Source organism: Lathamus discolor, chromosome Z (assembly GCF_037157495.1).
Source record: "Lathamus discolor isolate bLatDis1 chromosome Z, bLatDis1.hap1, whole genome shotgun sequence".
Taxonomy (NCBI): domain Eukaryota; kingdom Metazoa; phylum Chordata; class Aves; order Psittaciformes; family Psittacidae; genus Lathamus; species Lathamus discolor.
The window spans coordinates 24,755,927-24,773,515 of record NC_088909.1 but is presented as its reverse complement, the minus strand read 5'-3'; the positions used below and the strand labels follow the sequence as shown (position 1 = coordinate 24,773,515).

Genomic DNA, 17,589 nt, shown 5'->3' with positions numbered 1-17,589 from the left:
AAAACCTTGCCAAGGAAAGCACAAGGACAGGAAAGAAGGATTAGCCACGGGGAGCTGTCAAGGCAGGGTAAGTCTCAGCGTGAGGCTCTCCGTCTCTGGTGGGCTTTCCCACCACATCTCAGGCCTGATGCTGAGCCACCTGGCAATAAGGCTTCAGGCTGGGCAGGACCCACTGCACCCATCTCTAAATGAGCTTTTGCTCGTACCCCCTTGCTAACTGCCAGGGCCTGACTGCACGGCCATGGCTGCACGACTCTCCAGCGGGATGGAGAAGCAGAGAGGAGCTATCTGGGCACACTACGGCTCCTCACAACCCTCATCCAAGCAATCAGCCCTCAGAGAGGCGGGGGGGTCCTGCTTTACCTGACTCCTGCGTCGCCCGCGTTCCGCATGACGACGCGCCGGCACGTGTAGCTCTGCCGTACCACGGCTCCAAAGCTGAGCTGGTCCTGGTCCAAGCTCACGAGGCTGCCCTGGCAGGAGCCGCGCACCGCAAAGAGGGAGCGCACCAGCCCGCGGCACTCCAGCAGCACTTCCCCGCTGAACGGCTGCATGCGGCGCTTCGGGGAGAAGGTCACCTCCACTTTGCAGGTGTCTCCTCTGGCCTTCAGCTTTAGCTCCTTGCTGGGCTTCAAGCACAGAACCTACCCGAAGAGATGAGTGGAGACTATTTCATCTGGCAAGCCAGCTGCGGAGCCTCCCTCACCAGACTCAGGGAAGAGGCTTCCAATTCCTCTTCTGTCCGCACCAACACTGACCCAGTCCCACTCATTCCCTCGTAGGCATTCCTAGGTAATACCAAAGGTGTTTTCTGCCATGTGTCCACCTGGTCACGGTGAGGTCACCTCTGCCTTCTAAAGCTTTCATGGAAGTTCCAACAGAGCTGTAACCCTCCCTCTTTCAAGATTCACCTCCCTCGCCTTTCCAGATCTAAAATATGTGGCTGCATCCTGACCTATGCGTCTAAAACAGGTTAGAGGAATTGTGCCGCCTTCTCACTTGTGGCTCTCGGGGAGGTCTGGCACCCAGCTCAGCTGAAGCATTCACACTGCAAGCATCTGCTGGCAGAGCAGTGCCAGCAGGGAGGACGGGGCAGGCACAGGCAGCCAGGGCAGCCCACAGCTGTCATTAGCTACTACCTCCCACCCACAGCAGCTCATCGCTCCCTGCAGGCACGCTAAAGTGCTCTGCAGAGAAGGAATGGCACTTACCCCAGCTTCCTGCAACTCTGGCACGGTGGATGTGACTCTGAGCTTAAAGGCGAGAGGGCCTGCACTCTTGTTGGCTATGGTGACGATCTTCTTCACCGTCTGCCCAATGCAGATGTTTCCTAGCTTCACCACCTTTCCTGGTGGATGCACAACGTCAACCTGAGGCAGGAGGGATTGATATCAAGCCAAAGGAAAGAAGGAGGTTTTCTGCCACTCTCGTGGCAGAAACACAAACCATGGTACGCTGGGGAAGAGATGAGGAAATGAGAAAACCATGCTGGTTGCCACCTGCACTTTTAGCATTTGGATTTCATCTCACCTTCATTTCTATGCCCCTTCCTTGGGCCTCAACAGTCAGCTTCTCAGCCGGGGCACACAGAGGCAGCAACAAGCTGTTGTGGCTGTTGTCGTCTTTAGGTGTCCGTAGGAGCTGCGCACAGAGGGAAGAGAAACCACAGACAGCATGAGTTTCTGGACCTTCACCACGTGAACAGACTCCCCAGACGAGCCATCCCCTCCCATATTCTTTCCCCCCAGTGGCAGGGATTATCCAAGTCCCTCCACAGCCTGCCAGCAGAGCCGGCTAACCCTGGAATGCCACCGGGCTTTGCCCTGCGCGCTGCCCCCGTCTCCCTGGCACAAGCCTGGGAATGCTGGAGCGCTGGGAATCTCCAGGAGCGTGCACAGACCTTCCCCCTCACCTGCTCCTCAGCAAGGTGCTGCTGGTCAAACTCCAGTGAGTAAACCCCACAGGGGTTCTTCACCACCACTGTCCCCTCTTCCCCATGGCTCTGTGGCAGCAGCGGTCCCAGCTCGAGCTCTGCGGGGCTCAACTCCAGCCGTGGCTCCAGACCACATCCCAAGACCGGCACCCGCAGGCGTTGGCTGCTCTGGCAAATCTGGATCTGCAGCTCGCCCCGGTAGCACTTCTGCAAAGAAGCAGCACAGAAAGCTCCTCCGTGAAGCCCCAGGTGACAGCGCCTCTAAGGCAACAATCGCCCCAGGCTCAGGGGTCTTCTCAGCACCTCTAAGCTGAACCCAAACCAGGCAGTTACTTAGAGCAGGGGCTACAGCATCTGCATGGCTCTGAGTAACTGCGGTGAGTCCTGCTGGGGAGTGTAAGTGGTCAGTTGGCTACCAGATGGATCTAAAACAGCCTATCAGAGGTTTTCACCTAGTCGTGGGGGAGCGCAACGCACGTGAGAAAAGTCTGCTTTCTCAGACACAGTCCTGGCGCTGCAGCACCGGGCAAACATCAGCTGTGTGAAAGAGGCAGCTGAGCTCTCACTGGACAGAAATAAGGATCGTCTTCTCTGCTCAGTGCTTGGCTCTGGTCAAAGCCAGACACGAGACGCTGAAATCTCCACGAGCAATTGAAAGATCCCTGTGACTGTCCCCAGCCATGGAAGCACTTGGGTCCATCCTGTCACACGCTGCCAGTTTCCAAGTCACGGTGGCCACATGCAAACTGCCTTTGGGAATGCTCCACCATTTAAGCTGACTCCCAAACTGCGTGGGACCGTGCAGGGGAAACTGAGGAACGGTGGGCACAGGGCTGGCAGAAAGCTCCACGCGGAGGCAGAGCTCATTCCCCGCTCCCTGTGCTGGCCTCCCCTTACCACACTGCCCTGACAGTCCTCCTGGGGGTGACACCCACCAAACTCACCTCTTCCGTGGGTGAAAAACGGACTTGGACATGGCACTGCTGTCCTGGAGCGAGGGTTCCAGCTGAGGGCAGCACCTCAAAGCCACAGGGCGCGGGCCTCATCTCCTCCCGCAGCTTGTCACGCTCGCTCGCTGGCAGATGTTTGTCCACCTGCGCACAGAAACCAGTCGCGTGAGGTCTCCTTGGTCTGCGAGGACAGACCCTCGGTTCCTGCAGTGCTCCGAGATGCTGGCACGGTGCAGGGAGCACCTTCATCCCACCCAGACGTGGCCACCCCTGCCTAGAACTGGAGGGCAAACATGTTGGCAGGGCAGGCAGATGGGGAGGCAGTGTCCTCGGAGGGGGAGGAATGGGTGAAGATGGCAGAGAAGTGAAGCGTCAGCTAGTGAGCAGGCCCAGGTGAACCAGCCTTGCTCTGTACCCTCAAAAGCTTCCTCAAGCGAGCTGCAGCCCAAGTGCTCAGGCAGCCAGAGGGGCGGGAAAGCCAAGAGAGGCAAAGAAAACCCAACCGAGAAGTTGTGTGTTACACGTTGTCTGTGCTTTACCTCCTTAACAGCCTCATTCATGCTCATGGACCATTTACAGGGGACCTGGGACGTGTTGTGGAGCTGGATGGTTTCTTCCTGCCACTGCCCACACTGGACAGAGGAGAACTCCAGCCTGTCCCTCGAGAGGCAGAGGGACGGCTCAGCCACAATGGCACGCAGGCGGACCTGGAACGTGGGGCCTCCTCTGACCTAGAGAAGGACAGAGCATCCAGTTGAGAGCCCGGCTGACACTCGCTGCTGTGCCCAACCTGCTGCCTGCCCCACAAGCTGGCCTACCTTGATGGGCAGGAGCACATCCACCTTTCCCAGGGGCACGTTGGCACTTTGTGGGTCGAAGCACACTTCAAATGTCTTGGTCTCACAGCAGGGCAGGCGCTTCACAAGGTCCAGGCACACGCTGAAGCCTGAACACAGGAAAATCAAGCAGCTGAGATACACAAGCAACAGGAAATGGCTCAGAAGCACGGCAAGGCCACAGGGGTGTCCTGGCTGGCAGCTCTGTGAAAGACCCCTTTCCACCTCCAGAGAAGCTGCTCTGCTCCCCTTGTCACTGCCCAAAGCAAAAGGATTTTCACAGCCAGAATCCAGGGGTTGCAGGGTAAAAACGAACCACATTGGTTGAGGAGCTCCAGCAATTCCTTCAGCAGGCATCTCAGGGAAGGACGCATACACCTCTCCAAAGGACAATTTCCAACTAAGATACCAAATGCTGTGGTGTTCCCTGGACAGCGGCTTAGAAGAGACGCCTGGCCACCCGTCACAGACAGCAGTCCCCGTGCGACGGAGCTGCAGCCTTACCCCAAGGCCTCTTTGCGAAGCCTGTTTCAATACGGCACAGGATCCCACAGGCCGTTCAATAAGGCTGAGCAGAAGTGCTCTGGCACTAGGAACTCTAAACAAAGCACTTCCGAACCACAGAGGGTCCATCTGGCTGCAACATAATCCCTCAGAGTGCACGAAGAAACTCCGATGGTGCTCACGGGAGCCAAGAGCAGTAGATGCTGAGAGGCGATCACGCTGATCAGCCCATCTGGCCCCTGCAATGACTTTTTAGGGCAGCCACAGGCAGACCAGGTCTCTGGGCACTGCTCGACAGAATTCAGGCTCTTGAACAGGGCACCGGCCAGAGGGGTACTAAGGAGGAAAAAGCTGCCCAAGGAAGTACTCAAATCTCCCCATGCCCAATGGCTCCAGCTGATGTGGCAGAGACAGCCCCTTCAAGCCCCCGTGAAGCCTCTTTACCACTGGTTACCTGTGTTATACAGGACATATCCATCGGCCTTGAAAGATGCAGGGAAGTGCCCGGTGTTGGTGAGCTTCACCATGTGTGTGTGGATGTCACCGGGAATGACATAGCCAAGGTCCAGGACGTATTTGGGCAGCTCAGCTCTGAAAGGAGGAGGAAGGACACTTTGTAAAGCCCAGCATGGCGTGGGGTGGAGAAGCAAATGGAGTGGATAATTCTGTATCCACTGCTGTGAAAACTCAAGCCAAGCCCAGGAAACCCAAGGCCTGACCTGAGCACCCAGTAATAAGACTTGGCTAAGTCATGGGGAGTGCAGGGCCTAGGATTTATCAGCCACCAACGGGATCTTCGAGTCAGTTTAAAGCGGGTACTGGACACAGTTCCTATGCTGTGAAAAGCCATTGCAGAGAAGTCCACTGCGTCTCCACGGGTCTCAATGAAACTGCTAAGCTGGTGTCCGGCCCAAGCCTGAAACTGCTTCAGGACCTTCTCACAGGATTTCCTTGCAGAGGATACCTCCACTGCTCTGCAGCCAGATCTGTCCCCAAAGCAGCGCTTGAGAGTATCGCGTGCAGTAACCAACACTACAAGATTGCTGTGAAGGTCTTTTTGCAGGCAATCCCACTTGGAAAAGCACATAAGGGATCTGGACCATTCCCTGCTCTTCCTGCTTAGTGGGGTCTGCTTCTCGGCACAAAGACGCCGGCTTGGAGATGCCCCTTTCACAGCTGGTCAGCAGGGGTGGTGCCTGTGCTGTCTGCAAGGGCTTGCTGGTCTGCACCCCCTCAGCTCTGAGAACAGAACCCAGCAACTGTGGGGAGTGGAGCACCTCCAGAGCTCAGGGTAGCACTGTGCAAGTGAGGACACCGAGCTGCCCACAGGGAGCACGGCGTAGCTCTCAGCATCAGGCCCTTTCGGAAGTCTTCAGCTATTCCCAACTCTGAGACACAAGGAGCTCTCAGGGGCAGGGCTGCACTGCTACAGGAGACAGGCTACAGGAGTCCCTACTAACTTGAGAAGCCTCCGATGTACACGCTGGTGAAAGGCAGTGTCCTCCAGGGGACGGGAGGCGAGAGCTTTCTGCTGCTCCAGGGCATGTTCCTCAATCAGCATCTCCTCCATCTGCATCTGCAGCTGAGCATCCCACTGAGGAAAGGAAAGACAGGGGCTGGTTAGCCAAGGTCCTTCCCAAGGCACAAGCTTGTCTCGGGTGGAGGATCCCACCCTGCTCTTGTTGAGAGGGGCGACGGAGTCAGTCTGTCTCACTGGTTGGTGTCTGTGACACTTCCTGCTCTCTCAGGCAGGATCATATCCCCACAGAAATGAACTCCAGTGTCTCTGCCTGCCCAGTTATCAAAGCTGATCTGGACAGACACACAAACAAGCCAGAAACCTTCCAAAGCTCCAAGTATGTCCCTGCCTCCAGTCAGTGCCAAAGCAGCCTGGACAAAAGCTCTCCTGGAAAGGGAACCATGAGAGAGCTGGAGCCTCCTGGAGATACAGAACACAGCACAGCCTCAGGCTGCATTCAGGCTGCTGCTTTACGCTCTGTAAACCTGGCAGGGCTTGGCCGGTGAGCAACAAACCCCCCAGCACCGCCCTGTGTGTCCTTCAGAGCACCAGAAACCCAACTGCCCCAGCACAGCTTTCAGCATCTCCCTGGGGTAGTCAGGAGCTGGCGCATCACCACGAGGGACAACTCCCAGAGGTGGGCAGCCCAAGGGGCACGCTGAGCTGACACACTCCGTGGCCAGGGGTGTGCAGGGAGGTGCCCAGTGCCGGCAGGGCCCTGGGCAGCTGCCGTGGGGCGCAGGGGCTCCAGTGTCTCGCAGGAGGGTGGCACGTGCGGGACAGGGCAGCATCTCTACTCACCACGGTGCCCGAGTCGTCCACGCGGGGCTCGGCTGCCACAGCCTCCCCCAGAGCAATGGCCTCTTCTCTCTGGCTGCCTTTGTCCAGCTTTTCTTTGGCCTTTAGGAGGATCTTCTCATATTTGGCGTTGCCTGAAAGCACAGGACACCACCCATAGCAGTGGGGCAGCACAAATCCCACGGAAGACGGGAAGCCCCATTCCCCCGACACCCAGACACAAACTGCTCCAGCAATGTAGGGAAAGGAGATCCTGCTGCTTCTCACCCCCACCCGTCTTTCTCGCCACACAGGAGCATCTCAGCCCCACAGCGTGATGCAAACCCAACCCCTGTCAAAATCCCTGCCAGCCTCTATTACAGCTTTCCCAAGCTTTTCTGCCCAGCCATCATCTTCCCAGTCCTCTTGGCAAGCTGTGCACGATGGTTCCTGCGGCAAAGCCCACATGGGCTCATCTGCCAGAGGCTAAAGAAGCAACCAGAGGGCTGACCTTGTCTGACAGCCCTGAAACCTCCAGGCCTGCTCGAGGTGCCTGTGAGCTGCCCTGTGGGCATATGGCATGGGGGAAAGCCGAGCAGACAGGCAGTGCTCACCTTTGATGTTCCTGGGCAGGTCCAAGTGGATCCTGGGAAAGGTCCCCTCTCCTTTCAGGGAGATTTTTTCTGGCTCCAGGTGACCCAGTTGGATCTGGAAAGCCCTGCAGAAGACTCCAGGCACTCCTGGCAGGTAATACACTTTCAGCACTTGCTGCTTGCCAGGTTCAACGTAACCCTGCAGGGCACACAAGAGGGAGGGACGCAGTGTACCAAAGAGGATTCACTGGAGGGATGGCTCACATGACAGACGCGCTGAGAACACAAGACAGGTTCTCATACATAAGGAAACATCAGACATCACCACCTCCAGCTTTCCTGTATCCAAACGCCTGAGTCTCACTGCTCTTCTGCTCACAGGGTTTACCCTCTGCTAGCCAGAGCCAGGCACAACAAACCAAAGCTCTTTCACCAGCTGCTCTGGAAGAACGGAGAAGGGCCTCTGCTTCCAGCAGGGCCAGCAGCTCCTGGCAGCAGCTTGCAGGAGAGGACATCAGCATGTCACCCCTCAGACGGACAGGCACTGAGGAAGGTGGAAGCCACTTGGCCCTTTGGCTTCCTCTTCCCATCGCAAAAGGGCACCAAGACAGGAACACTGCTCCAGCTCTAAGACACCCAGGCAGGATGACAAGCTGCGATGGAGTGATGCTCCAGTGATGGCACAACCAGAGAGCTCAGCACTCAGCTCCAAAGAGCTCCCGGAGCACTCGTGCCTCCCACTGGTGCTTGCTGTAGGACAGCAGAGCCAGCGGCACCCAAGGACAATCAGGGGCTCCGTTAGGATTCTGCTCGATGGACCTCCTCTGCCTCTGCAACAGTCGCTCACAGCCCTGTCTCTCCTGGCTGGTTTTGGACGGGGCTTGTGTGTTCATTCCCCCTGTTTTCCCCCAAAGCGCTCTCCTGGGCAGCCTGACACAGGCCGGGTGAAGCCCTTGTGCTACTCACCCTGCTGGGCACGACCAGGGGCACGCCAGGCAGAGGGTTGGCTGCAGTGCCTGTGCCGGGGCTCAGCACCGCAAAGGCAAATCCCAGCTTCCCGCTGTTTTGCAGGGTCAGCGCTGTTTCCGTGACTTTGTTAAACACCTGAGCAGAGGACAGAAGAGCAGGAAGTTACAGGCACACGTCTGCTGCCAAGAATTTCATTCCTCTTCCATCGTGTTGAAAGCAAAGGAACACAGCCCAGAAGCAGGGAGCGCACAGGAGAGATGGGCACTGGGCTCTCTGGGTTAGCCTGGGCAGCCCACGGCCACAGGGTACCCCTGGGCCCTACACAGGAACAGCTATTTGTGGCAGAGGTGCAATAGCAACCATGGAAAGATCAGTAATAAAGCAAGTAGGGGACACAAGCTCTCTGCACTTGAAGGTGTCACCCAACTGCGAGCTGAAACACAGGAGGAGGCATTGGGGCACTTCAGGAGAAAAGGCATCTGCACACAAGTATTTGTGGGCACAACACAAGCCAAAAGGGAGGGAGAGAGGGCAACGCACACAGGGCCAACAGCTGGAAACAGCTGTGGGGGTTGTAACCGGAAAGAAGTACAGTGAGGGTTATTCGGGGACATTCTATCCGGCTACGGTGACTGGAAGCCCAGGTCAGCTGCCCCCTTGGTTGATGAATCAGGAGCATTAAAAGAGAGCACCTCATTTGGGCTTTAGGAGCAGATCAGCGGATGGATGTCTGAGGGACACATCCCTCTGCAGATCACCACTGGGATCCTGCCTGCCCCAGGAGGCAGCGTTAGTTAGAGGAGGGATTCCCAGCTTTGGGCTGGGCTGGGGTGGAGATGGCCATTAAACGCCAGCTTGGAGGTATCCCCCAAACGTTGGACTTCCAAGCCACAGAGCCAGCGAAGCAGCTGGGAAGGGGGGAGAGCCCTGGACCCGGGTGGGCAGCAGCCCACCGGTCATGCTTGGAGGCAAGGAGCACTGACAAGAGCAGCATGCGGTACCTGCAGCCCGCAGTCGATCTCGGTGGTGTCCAGGAGGTAGCTGATGCGCGAGGCCTCCCCACGCAGAGCCACCTCGTAGCTCGGGCCTCCCTCCACCCTGCACAGCGCCGTGACCTGGCTGACGGTGTTGGCGTGGCCGAAGAAGGAGAAGGAGACGCGCTGGCTCTGGCCCGGCTGCAGCTCACCGTGCAGCGGCAGGATATCGAAAACCTGCAGGCAGGGAGGAGAGATCCACACGTGGAGCACGGGACTGATGCAGGAGAGCAGCCTCAGCTTGGGACAAAGGACAGACGTGGCTGCAGGGGCCTCTTCCTCAAACACAGGCAACATCCTCCTCATCTCACACTGCAGCCGCTCCACTCACCAACGGAGAGACCATGGGGAAAACCTTCTCCCACAGTCCCAATTAATGCAGTAGCTAATACACTACATTCATTTGTGGTGTCTCCTGGCAGCAAGAAATTCTCTCTGCTGCAGAACTTGCCTTCAAAAACACCTTTTCCTGCCCTCAGAAGAACACGAGACTGGGAGCTGAGAGCCTGTGGAGCCGGGGGCAGGATCCAGCCCAGCTCCTCGCACTCCTCATGCTTTTCCCTGTCTCTGATTCACATCCTGCTCTCTCCAGATGCTGCAGCAACTGCTGCCGCAGCAAATGCTGCTGCAGCAAATGCTGCTGCAGGAATTTCCTACCCACCACTAGATGAGGACCAAGATGGATAAAGTCCTCCATAGCTGCCGCACAAGGAGTGTTCTTGACCAGCCCTATAACACCTCCCATGTGGCGTCTCCAATGACCAGCGATGCGCTTGTTATGACATGAGGCCACTCTGGCAGCAGCACCCAGGACACCAGTGGGAGTGGGAGTACGTAACTGCTTGCTACACTGGAAATGTGGAAGTGAGACAGATTCCCACTTACCTCCTCCACACCCAAGGCGAGGGGCTCTGTCTCCATGAACCTGGAAAAAGAACAGACCTTTGCTCAGGGACCTTGCAGTGGGAGGGAGGGAAGTCTGCACAGCAGCTCCTCGGCAGGATGGGGCCCCTGCGGGGGCATCAGTGGTGTGAGCTCAGCAATGAGCTCCAAAACTGGGATGGAGCAGGTCAACGCCTGGCAATGACACTGCTATAGCAGCGCTGCAGGCAGCTGGCAACTGCTTGCCTCCAGATCTGCTATCTCCTGCTGCGTGATTCTGAAGATCCATTCCGTCACTGGAGAAAACACCTTGGTGCAAAGGCTTAGCTCAGCTTTGAGCTCTCAGAGGTCCAAGGGCTGAGGCTTAGGGTTAGTCTGTCTCTAACCACGTGGGTCTACAACAAGAGTAACCACGAGAGATTCGTGCCTCAGAAGTCAGAGAAAGGGCACACGTTGGTCTACACTGCCTATGTCCAGCCACACAGCAACAGTTGGATTGTGTTGCTCATATGATCACTCTGCCCCAGGTAGCAGCAATGACCAAAGAGCAAGGAGGAAAGAACGGGCTGGACAATTAGAAAGAAAAAAATGTAAACACACAAAGTCTTGTTGAGGCAGAGAAACAGCGTTTTTCTCTCCTGACCAAAATAAACGTGCGCGACTGATCCTGGGAGTCTCTGATGACCAGCTCCAGCAAGGTCCCAGGTAGGGAAAGTTCCAGTCTTTGATCTCCCCTTCATGAGACCTGATGCTTGATTCCCTCCATGTCAGACTGAGTTAGAGCTGATGATTTAGAATACCAACAGTGCTTAGTGTGGACCAGAAATAACATCTGACACGCTGCCCTTCTGCAGGCTCCTAATGAACACTTTGAGTGTTTGGTGGTAACACCTTGGAGACCATCTTCATTTCCAGCTCTGGCACACAGCATCTCATGGTGTCTGCTGAGCACCCCGGAGTGCCCCAGTGCCCTGGTCGTCTCCCCCAAGCCCTCCTAATAGCCACAGCTCATCTCCAGTTCCCAAGAGGTCACCTCCTCCGAGTCAGATCCCAATTCCCTTCACACAGCTGCTTCTTGATCGTTTCCCTTGTTTGTAATAACAGCGCTTCAGTGCCACGTGGTGAACTTTGCTGCGTTTCCTAGGGCATTACGGAAAACCATTTGCTACCGTCCTTCAAACTGCCCAGAGCAGACTTTTGTGCTATGCAGAGAAGCCGCAGCAGAAGGAACACTAGGAATGTGCTTCTAGATGTGCTTCAGCACCACTACAAGTTTGCTCTTGGCCTTGGAAACCATAGACCACCACTGCATGGTCCTCCTTCCCAGGGATGTCCATACAAGGGCTCCCTCCAGCATCTACAGCTGGACCTAAAGTCACAGCAGAACCTGCCATTCCTCACTAAAACTCTACATAGCTCTTCTGTGAATGTGACGTGCAGTTCAAGAGATGAACACTCACTTCAAGGGGCTGTTTGCCTCAGGCCACGAAGATCTGAGAAAGCAGCTTTCTACATCAGCCCTCCTGCCCCCAGGAACCCATACAGGCCTACAGCAAAGCAGAGCAAGGGACTGCGACAGCAGTGTGTCACTCTGATGGCAGTGCCTGGGTAGGATCTTAGTACAAAATGACAACAGATGGGCTTAGCAGGGAAGGACACCTTCTACATCCGCTTCTCCAAGTGCCGAAGCATGGCTTTGCAGCTGCAGAGATAAAGCAGGACTCCAGCTTATGGCTATGTGAAAAGGGTCAGTAGTGTCCTACAGTCCCAGCCTGGCTGGAGAATGCTGTCTCCTTCCCAGCATCAAACCGGCGGAGATCACCTGTTCCCTGAGCACCTTGGCTGAGCACAACTCAGAGGTGTGATTTCCTCAAGGGAAGGTTGAAAACAATTTGGCAGATCAGGCAAATGGCCTCGGGCTTTGCAAACCACAAACAGGACATCAGGAAGAAGAGCTTCCAGGAGAGGGAGAGGTGCGCATACCTCACTGGGTTCACCTGGCTGTCCTTCAGGAATGCCCAGTGGTACTGGACAACCAGTGGGCTGCAGTTGGTCATCTCCATGTAACGCACATCCTTGCTGTCATTCAAGATGCAGCCAAAGTCCACGACCGTGCTCTGGATCTGGAGATTCGGGAAGTAGACTTCTCCCCGGACGGTGACCTGCTCTTCGTGAGGATGCTCCAGGAACTTGATCTTCAGAGCCTTCTCCGCTGCCCGGATAAGCAAATCCTCCTCATAAGCAGGGTTAAATCCGATGCAGAGTTGAAGTTCCTCCCCTGTCCTCAGCTTCATGGGCTGCAAGGAGATGAAGAGAAAATGTTCAACGTGTGACCCCAACACGGGCTTCTGGCTTCATCCTTCATTTTCTTCACGCTGTCTGACCAAGCACCGCACTTTTTTCTGAAGCTGCCTGAGGCTCACGGTTCTGTGCTCTGCACCAATACAAGAGGAAATCCACGTTGGTCTCCTGAATTCTGGAGCCGCAGAAGCCACCTGCTAAACACAACCAAAGCAGCACTCTGGCACCCAGGCCTTCGCCCTCTGGAGGAACTCCTTTAGCCTGCAGCACAGCGGTGGCTGCACCTCTGACAACACGTGCACTGCAGAGCCCATGCCCAACACCTTCCGCACACACCAGGGCAGGAGCCAGACAGCAGCTGGAGAAGCCTACCTCAGCCTTCCCAAAGGCAGGGCTGCCCTCAAAGACAGCAAGCTGTTCCCCAGCTTATCTGAGGATGGCTGCTGGAGAGCTGGCATGCCTTCCAGCAGACACCTTTCCTACAGCTTGCCCACAGCTGGGTGCCTGCTCCCTCCTCCCCCTGTCTTCAAGCCAGGAGGTCTCTTCCCCATTCAGATGGCATTCTGTTTCCTTCAGCAGCTCGTTTCACATCTGATTTAGCTTGGGCCACTTTACTGCAGACTCTACAGAACACACTTCCATCATGGAGGACCTCCCAACAGAGACACACCACCACGTTCATCCCTCTTCAAAGCCCAGCACCAAGAAAGTCCGGGGCTGCTCACCTGAGCATCTGCAGGGAGAGGCTGCTGGTCCGCAGTGCAGATGGAGAAGGGCTGCTCTAAGGCAAGGACCACGCTGAGGGGCAGCGAGCACATGTTCTTTACAGAGAGAGGCTTGTACATCACAGCCAGGACATCACCGGGGTGCTACAGAAACAGGAGACAAGAAAAAATGACCTTGAAGTGGCCATGGACCTCCTCCCCTTCAGACGCATTTCAAATTTTCCAACCCCAAAAGTGCATCCATCTCTATTTACTCTTTTGATTGGTTTCTACCCCTCTGCAAAGTTTGTCCTCCAACTCTAGCAGACGCTTTCGCGTTTAGAACCCACAGCCTTCCCCAGGGGACAGGGAAACAGTCTCGCGTACAGATGAGGGAGCAGCCCCCCAGAGGAGGCAGCTGCTTCAGCAAGATCCAAAACAGAAAGTGAACCCACTCTGGCTCCAGTTGTGTGTCCTCTCCTGCCCAGAGAGCACACACAGGCACAAGGCACAAGGCCATTTCCACTCCCATACAGTAGTTTCTTACCACCCTATCAGCTCTGCCAGGCCCGCAAGGCAGTGATGCTGCTCAGAGGAGGCAAGCAAGCAGGATATGGCCTGCAGCGGACAGCCTGCAGCAGCCCGAGGTCAGCTTTGAACATTCACGGGCACATGCAGACAGCTCCAAACCTCAACAGTCTGGCCGCAACCTGCTGCCCCTGCTCCACTGACAAGATGTTGCAGCCTCAAAGCTAAGCTCAGCCTAAGCCTTTTCCTCCTGTCCATGCATTGCTCCGCGCTTCCTGCATGGTTTATCTAAACTAGACAGTCTTTGGGAAACTAATTGTGGATGCATTGGCATCCAACTCCTGCAGTGTCGCAGCACGCAACACATGGGAGCATGTGGCATCAAGCAGACCACAGGCAGACATCAGGGGGAGCTGAAAAGCTTCTGATTAGATGTGAACCGCCTGCTCACAGGATTTGTGCTTCTCTGGAAGCCTGGGAAGTGGAGGAGAGACCTGAAACCGCAGAAACTAAATCATGAGCTATCTGCTCTTTTTCAGACACCTCACGCGACGGGGAAAGGTGATGCAGGAGTCGGGATCCAGACACTAAAGGGCACACACGTTGCACTGGTGCTCTCATCGCTGCAGCTGAAGGGCACTCGTGGGTCCTTTGAAGAAGGTGAGGCTTGGGAAAGGCAAAGAGGCAGCACCCATACCGACGGCAGGGAAGGCAAAGAGGCGCAAGAGATGCCAGTTTTTCCTCATCAGCTTGAGGAGTTGACAGGAATCTCAGCTTTTCTCAGCTTCCCTACACGATCGCTGCTCGGACATCACCACACCTTGGAAGATCCTCAAAACCCTGACTACAGACACTGGCGTCTCTCTAGAGGGGGGCATGCTCCCCCTCGCCAGAGCAGCTGTAATCTCAGTTCTACCTGGCTCAACTTAGAGAACAGCCTCATCTCTAGTAGCATCCTCACTCCTCTCACCACCACCTCAGGGAGGGTGAGGAGGGATCTGCTCTCCACCTGCAGCCCCAGCACAGCAAGTGGCTCTTCCAAAGCCCACGCTGCTCTCACGGGTCCCACATCTCAGCCCGTGCCCTTGGCTCAGCAGCTCAATTCTGTCTCCACCTCGAGAAGGGCAGAATAGAGCTGCGGAGACTGTCCCTAGCCCCACAGGGGTGAAATAATGATCTCGGCATTCATGACAAAAGCTGGGCCTGGCTCAAGTCAACAGCCAAAGCTCTGTGGACTTGGAGAACTTCCTCCTTAGGACACGGGCACACCCCAGCCACACCAGTCAGTGCCAGGATGCAATGCAGAGACTCACCTTCTCCACCCGGAAAGTGATTTCTCTGCTGGATATTTGCAGAGCAGGAGCAATGAACTCGCAAGTGACGTCCACCTGCACGATCAGATTCTTCACTCCCTCCTTGCCCACGATGGCGTGACACAGCAGCTTCTCCTTCACCACCTGCATGCGAGCCACACGGCCCCCAGCGGGTGTTATCAGGGTGTCCACAAAACACACTGCATCTTTGAGCCGCCCACCCACACGCCCCATTACTGCATGAAGTTACAGCCATTGGTCTCCTCAGGAGCCCTCTCTTCTTTATAAGCTGCATCCTCTTTGTTCTGCACTCACGCGTCCCTCGTGTTACAACCCAACCACCACAAAAGGCCCTCAGGAGTCTTGTGCTGCCTACAGCTCTCAGAACAATCCCTGCCCAAACGGTTATTGCTTTGCTTTGTCCCACTGCCAAACAAAATGCTTACCGAAAACTGTAGGAACTCATGAAAAAAAAACAAACCAGACTGTATGAAGGGAAACAGGGGATAGAAGGATCAATGCCAGCAAATCCTCCCTTGCAAGTTTAGTGGAAAGGATCCCTGGGAAAACCCCAAACAGACAGCCTGCCTTCCTAGGATGTACTGTGTCCCCCTAGACCTGCCTGTCAAACAAACCTCCCCAGGAAAGAGATGTCTTCAACCTGGCATGAAAACCCTCTACTTAAGCTGGATGCTCTTACATCCAAGACTTTTCCTGATTCCTCCTCATGGTTTCACTTCCCCACATTCCTCCCTTTTTTCCTCTCTCTTCCCTCTGATAGACCACCACAACCCAACTCCTCCTCAGAGCCTAGAGACGTCAGAATCACCTGTGCTGCACGTGCACCACAGGGTCTTGGGCTTCTAACCAGCCTCAAGAGTATGAAGTTCCCGAGACCTAGGGAAGGTGGAAGACCCAATCCCAGGCTCTTGGCTTGGACTGCACGAGCCAGGTAGCCACAGCTGAGCTCACAGATGCCCATTTGGCTTTCCAGGAAGGCACCCTCACCAGTGGCCTGACCATTTCCCTTCTGGTTCCTTCTTCCCTCTTCAGCAAAGCCTCATGGGCTCAGGACTGCACAGGGACAGTCCCATCGGAGTCAACCAGCTGAGGGATCAAGTCTTCCTCAAGCTACCACTCAGGCAATCCTTTAAAACACCTCTCAAACTCTAGCAGCAGCAGGAGCTTAATGCACATTTATTCCCCATTCACTTAAACACTTGTGCCCAGTGCTCCTGGAGCCAGGGAAGGCACACCGGGGTCAGACGGCAGCTCCTCTGCAGAGCTGGATTTCCCCCGGAGAGACGGGTCCAGGGAGGAGAACACTCAGTGACCCTGCTGAAATCTGCCCCTCTGAGCTGCAACCCAAGGGTGCTGCAAGACCTGCCTGCCCTCGGCACACGGGGGCTGGCTGAGGGAGCGGGGCGAGCGCTGATGGGAATACTGACACAAGTCAAGCTCTCAGTTCTAATGATCCCTGGAACACTTTCCCATGTGGACGGACATCATTCGGATCATTAGAGCTGGCACACTGGGTTCATTTCTCTCGTCCCGGTCTCCGGGCCGGACAAGCTCCCGGCCCGTGTCTGTCTACAGAGGAAAATCAATGCTGCTCCCAGACACTCCCTACCTTCCTGGGTGTTTTGTTTCACTCGCTGCTTCCCCACACAGACAACTGCCCATTTCTTTAGTTACTTTCTGCCTGGGCTCCCAGTCTACCTCTAACTTTAAGGCCAGCTGAGAAAACTGGGGCTGCTCAGCCTGGAGAAGAGAAACCGCGGGGAGACCTCAGAGCAGCCTTCCACTAGCTGAACGGGGCCTACAAGGATGCCGGACACGGACTCTTCTCAGGGACTGCAGCAACAGGACAAGGGGTAATGGACTTAAACTCAAACAGGGCGAGTTCAGGTTAGATACAAGGAAGAGGTTCTTCACTGTGAGGATGGTGAGGCACTGGCACAGGTTGCCAAAGCAGTGGTGAATGCTCCATCCCTGGCAGGGTACAAGGCCATGCTGGACAGAGCCTGGGGCGACAGTGCCTTCAGGCCATGTTTTGCTACCACCAAGTTGGCTTTATGGTAGCCATGGAACTCAAAAAGCCTCAGCAACTGATGGTGGCGAGCATGGAAAGCAACTGGTGCTGCCACGGTAACTTATGGCAGGAAACCAGGTTCTCAGAAGCACTTGCCCATTTGCTCAGGCAAATGTCAAGGGGCTGCAGAAATGCCCTGATGCAGAACTCACCTGGGGGGTGCTGCAGGAGCCTTTCAGCACCACCTCCGCTGTCTGGCCGGGCATCAGCTCCGTCCTCAGCGGCTGAAGCTTCAGCACGGGGCCACAGGAGGAAACCTTGCCCTTGCTCTTACTGATGCGAGGGAGACGCTTGCGCTGCTTAAGTGTGGTGCCACCTTCTGTGGTCCAATAGAGCAGATGGGTGCGTCGTCCTTTGTTTGTCATCTTGAAGCGGTAACAGCAGGGATCCAGGCTAGAGGAGAAGCAGAGACACAAAATGGCAGGGGAGCTGCTATTTGCCACTGGTCACCCAGCTTCAGCACCCTGAGGGCACGACCTGACTGCACACTCGGCTTCACCAAAAGCCAGACCTTGGCTGCCCCTAGGTTTGTCACTATCCAGCAGCTGCTCTGCTGGCACCCTTCCAGCAAGGAAGAGCTTCGTAAAGAGCCGGCCCCACATGCAAGTAGCTGGAGGAACAGCCTCGCTGCCACTCCACCTTCCCCTTGGGAGC

The 17,589-nt window shown here is 55.8% G+C and overlaps 1 protein-coding gene across 1 annotated transcript in view; it reads right to left on the bottom strand.

Moving 5' to 3' along the window:
- Positions 1 to 359: 359 nt before the first annotated feature.
- The window catches only part of LOC136005875 (hydrocephalus-inducing protein homolog), a 42,789-nt gene continuing 25,559 nt past the window's right edge, over positions 360 to 17,589 (bottom strand). Inside the window, exons 14-29 of the mRNA XM_065663768.1 lie at positions 17,088 to 17,328; positions 14,844 to 14,987; positions 13,024 to 13,167; positions 11,981 to 12,294; positions 10,001 to 10,040; positions 9,083 to 9,292; positions 8,079 to 8,216; positions 7,134 to 7,311; positions 6,544 to 6,674; positions 5,684 to 5,817; positions 4,678 to 4,814; positions 3,702 to 3,829; positions 3,423 to 3,614; positions 2,878 to 3,027; positions 1,976 to 2,140; positions 360 to 560 (exon numbers count right to left, since the gene is read on the bottom strand). Of these exons, the coding sequence (XP_065519840.1) occupies positions 360 to 560; positions 1,976 to 2,140; positions 2,878 to 3,027; positions 3,423 to 3,614; positions 3,702 to 3,829; positions 4,678 to 4,814; positions 5,684 to 5,817; positions 6,544 to 6,674; positions 7,134 to 7,311; positions 8,079 to 8,216; positions 9,083 to 9,292; positions 10,001 to 10,040; positions 11,981 to 12,294; positions 13,024 to 13,167; positions 14,844 to 14,987; positions 17,088 to 17,328 (2,647 nt within the window). The remainder of the gene's footprint in view (positions 561 to 1,975; positions 2,141 to 2,877; positions 3,028 to 3,422; positions 3,615 to 3,701; positions 3,830 to 4,677; positions 4,815 to 5,683; positions 5,818 to 6,543; positions 6,675 to 7,133; positions 7,312 to 8,078; positions 8,217 to 9,082; positions 9,293 to 10,000; positions 10,041 to 11,980; positions 12,295 to 13,023; positions 13,168 to 14,843; positions 14,988 to 17,087; positions 17,329 to 17,589) is intronic.